Source organism: Sminthopsis crassicaudata, chromosome 1 (assembly GCF_048593235.1).
Source record: "Sminthopsis crassicaudata isolate SCR6 chromosome 1, ASM4859323v1, whole genome shotgun sequence".
NCBI classification, from domain to species: Eukaryota; Metazoa; Chordata; class Mammalia; order Dasyuromorphia; family Dasyuridae; genus Sminthopsis; species Sminthopsis crassicaudata.
The window spans coordinates 59630901-59635113 of record NC_133617.1 but is presented as its reverse complement, the minus strand read 5'-3'; the positions used below and the strand labels follow the sequence as shown (position 1 = coordinate 59635113).

The 4213-nt window shown below is 35.6% G+C and overlaps 1 protein-coding gene across 1 annotated transcript; it reads left to right on the top strand.

Annotated features, from left to right (window-relative positions):
* The first annotated feature begins 2911 nt into the window (after positions 1 to 2911).
* On the top strand, positions 2912 to 3853 carry LOC141551960 (olfactory receptor 1M1-like). Its single transcript, XM_074284247.1, has one exon. It carries the CDS (start codon positions 2912 to 2914, stop codon positions 3851 to 3853), a length of 942 nt encoding a protein of 313 aa, XP_074140348.1.
* Positions 3854 to 4213: the final 360 nt, after the last annotated feature.

Here is a 4213-nt window from a genome sequence, read left to right as displayed (position 1 = left end):
GAAAAAACAAAAGTAAAGAAAGATTTCAAAGATTTCAAAAGTCCTATTTCCTTGATGTGTGAATGTTTTCTGCAATTTTATTTTGGCCCCAAATGTTCATATGCATTATCTGTGTTGGACCTGTGATATATAATCTTCTGAGCTCATATTACTTTGATCAGCCACAATGGAACATACTATAATTTGACCCCAGAATAGTGGAGCCATTATGGTCCTTTTCAAGAATTGAAGACATTGTTACAACCAACCAGACATTTTCATTATTCCATCTGCCTTGAATGACTTGTCTATCCTTAATTTAGCCTTCCTCTTTACCCCAAAAAGCTTTGAAAATTCTTTTTCATTTTTTTTTGGAGGGGAGATACTGAGGTGGCATAGTGCATGGAGTTCCAGGAATAAAGTAACGAAATCCTGAGTTCAAATACAGATACAATTTGTGTTAGCATGTACAATTCATTTTACCCTGTTTGCATAAGTCCTTCAGTTGTAAAATAATTTAGGGAAGGAAATAGCAAATCACTCCAGTATATTTAATAAGAAAAACATAAATGGGGTCACCAAGAGTTAAGCACAACTGCAAATAACTGAACTAGAATTCATTATCGGATATCACCACCACACTCAGATCACTCTACTCTCCAGCATTCCATATAAAATGTTTTCAGGGACACAAGGCACATATTTGTATTCATCTTCCATTACTTGATCTTGCTTTTATCTTCTGAAAAGATATTTCCTTAATCTATAGTGATCAGTGCCTTTGCATTATACCTTTTTTTTTTTTTTTTTTTTTTTGGTTTGTTTCATTAGAGAATTATTTCTTCTCTTTCTCCTCATAAATGTTTGTATTTTTAAATTTAAATTTTTGAGTGGCTCCCAGTCCCCCTTGCAATGTAGCATAATAAGCTATGGGATACAAATCATCTTTCTGAACCCTTTGAATTCTGCTTGTTCAAGATCTAGAGTATGAATCAGATAGTGCTTTTATTGTCCTTTTTCATTAATTTTAATTTAGAATGGTGGACATCAATTCAAGATACCCATAATTACTATCTCAAAAACTGTTTTCTCTATGTTGATTATACTCATATTCAGAGTCATACATCTTGAAATTCTTTTTTTAAAACAAAGTTACTATTAAGATCAACCAAAAAAGCAATGTATCAGCTGTTGTGCTTTGGACAGACAAAGGGCATCAACTTCCCTGGATAATTATTACCTTTTCATGTCTCTCTACCAAGCTTGTGATCACTTTCCCAAATCTTTGATGTATTTATTCCCATTTGGTAGATAGTCTATAATGAACTATTGGAAGAGTACTGTTTCGCTTTCTCTTTGCATTGATCCTTAGCAAATGACTATTTAGTGTCCATCTTCCTAAATACTAGAGATAACAAAAAACATTTTTAAAAGTTTCTGCTCTCCAACAACTCAGAGTCTAATCAGTAGACAACATGAAAAGAACTATATACAAATCAGATATGAATAAAGGATAAATTGTACATAATCAACTGAGGGAAGGGAATAAATTAGGGGAGAAAGAGGGAAAATATTAGTGTAAAAGATAGAATATTAGCTAAGACTTGAAGGAGCACGGAAGCCAGAAGGTGTAAATAAGAAGGGAGAAAATGGAAAGGAGGACAGATAATGGAAGTATCTAGAGTTTGAAATGAATATCTTGTGTGAGGAACAGCAAGATGGCTGCAGTCACTGCACCACAGGATATATGGGGGAAGTGTGGTTAAGAAGACTAGAAAGAAGGGAGAGGGACATGCTATAAAGGACGTTGAATACCAAAATGACGATTTCTATTTTTCCCAGAAGTGATAGGAAGGCACATGAGTTTGTTAAATAAGAGGAAGACATGGTATTTAGGAGGATCAGTTTGATAACTCAGTGAAAGATGAACAGAAGATAAGTAAGATGGAGAAACCAACAAGCAAGTAAAAGTATGAAGTGATAACAACTTCACAAAGATGGTAGAAGGGTCAGAGAAGAAAAGCAGTGTGAAAGAGACATTTTGTTAAGGTAAAATCAATAGGAATTGCCATAACATTGGATATGAGGCTGGGGTGACAGAAAGTAGAGGATGATTACTAGGTTATAAAGCTGAAAAAAGGTATACCTTCAACAGTAATCACAGAGTTGAGTAAAAAGGAAGTTTTTAGGAGAAAAACAACAAATTCACCTTTGGATGTGTTTAAGATTTTCAGTAGGCAATTGGAAATATAAGCCTAGAGATGAAGGGAAAAGTTAGCTGTAGATAAATAGATTTAAGAATTATTTGCATTGATAATGGATAATTGAATCCAACATAAGTCCTTTATCTGACTCCCCTAAAAATATTATCTCAATACACTGTACTATATATCCACCAATCATGTATCTGTATTGTCCTTTTAAGTGAAGAATAAATTTTCAAGTTAAGATCAAATGAAGTAATATTTATAATGGGTGTAGGACAGGGCCTGGAACAGTAGTAGGTTCCTAATAAATACTTATTCTCTTCTCCTTTTTTCCAATAAACCACTATTTTTGTATTCCTTTGCAGCTCTTTCAAGAAGGAAACCCAAGACTAACTTCCCAAAATTCTTCAAGATTTTCAGGCTACAAGGTGAAAATTCAGATTATTGGATCATCATTTGAAAAATGTTTTCTTGTGGTCATTTATTGTTTGTTTTCATCCTTTGAATGAATTTTTTTAAAGAATGTCCTTGTGTTACAAATCTCTTCTCAATTCCCTATTTTATATCTCAGACTTTTAGCAATGATATTTTCTTTAATACAATCAAATGTTTTCCCACTATCCCATTTGTCTTCCAATTTATCTCCATTGATTTTATTCATACAAAAATATTTGAAAAAACTTGAAATGAACTATTCGAATTTCATCTTCTTTCCCAACAGACCCATGGAAAGAAGAAATCAAACAAGCATCTTTGAGTTCATCCTCCTGGGTCTTTCAAACCAGCCTGAAGAGGAGAGACTTCTATTTTTCCTATTCTTGGTTATGTACCTGATCACAGTGCTATGGAATCTGCTCATCATTTTGGCCATTAGAACTGACTCCCACCTCCACACCCCCATGTACTTCTTCCTTACCAATTTGTCCCTCGTTGACATCTGCTTCACATCCAGCACTGTCCCAAAGATGTTGGTTAACTACCTATCTGGAAATAAAGCAATTACTTATACCAGGTGTCTGACACAAACATTTTTCTTCCACTTTTTTGGAGGAATAGACAGTGTCATCCTTGCTTCTATGGCCTATGACCGTTATGTGGCCATTTGTGCCCCATTACACTATAATATGATCATGAGCCAAAAAGTCTGTGCCTCTCTAGTAGCAGTATGCTGGTCTTGGGCTTGTATTGATGCCCTGATTCATACTGTCTCTCTGACTCGACTTTCATTCTGTGGCCACAATGAAATCCCTCATTTTTTCTGTGAACTCAGTGTGGTCATAAGGTTGGCCTGCTCAGATACCTTGCTCAATGACTTGATGGTCTACACAATAGGAGGACTGACAATTGTTGTACCCTTTATCTGCATCCTCATTTCCTACATGTGCATTTTCACTGCTGTCCTGAAGATCCCATCAACTCATGGGAAAAAGAAAGCTTTCAACACTTGTGGGTCCCACCTTGCTGTGGTCTGTCTCTTCTATGGAACAATCATTGAAGTTTACTTCAACCCCACATCCACCCATACTGCCCAAAAAGACATAACATCAGCTGTGATGTACACTATAGTCACCCCCATGCTGAACCCTTTCATCTACAGCTTAAGGAACAATGATATGAAAAGAGCCCTGAGGATGCTTTTCAGTAGAAAACCAGGTCTCTCCCTATGATTGTAGATATCTTCTGGGTCTTGTTGCCTTTGTCTCAAAGAATTACCCAATAGTTTAACAAAAATTTAATGAAACTTTCCAAGTGTAATTAATAAAGTTAGTTGCTCACCTCTTACCCTACACTAGTGGTGATGTACTAAAATACAAAGGCTATAGGAGCTTTGCTTCTCTTTCTGGTTCTATCCACTCATTAGCTCAGCAATCATCTAATGTCCTGTGCCTCAGTTTTCTCATCTGAGGAATGAAGAGGCAAGTACACAGGGAATATCTTATAGAGCTAGACAAAATAAAATTCTGTAATTTACAGACTTGCTTTCCTGGATCACTGAATTGCCTCCATTGTAAGAGGCGGCCTTGAAC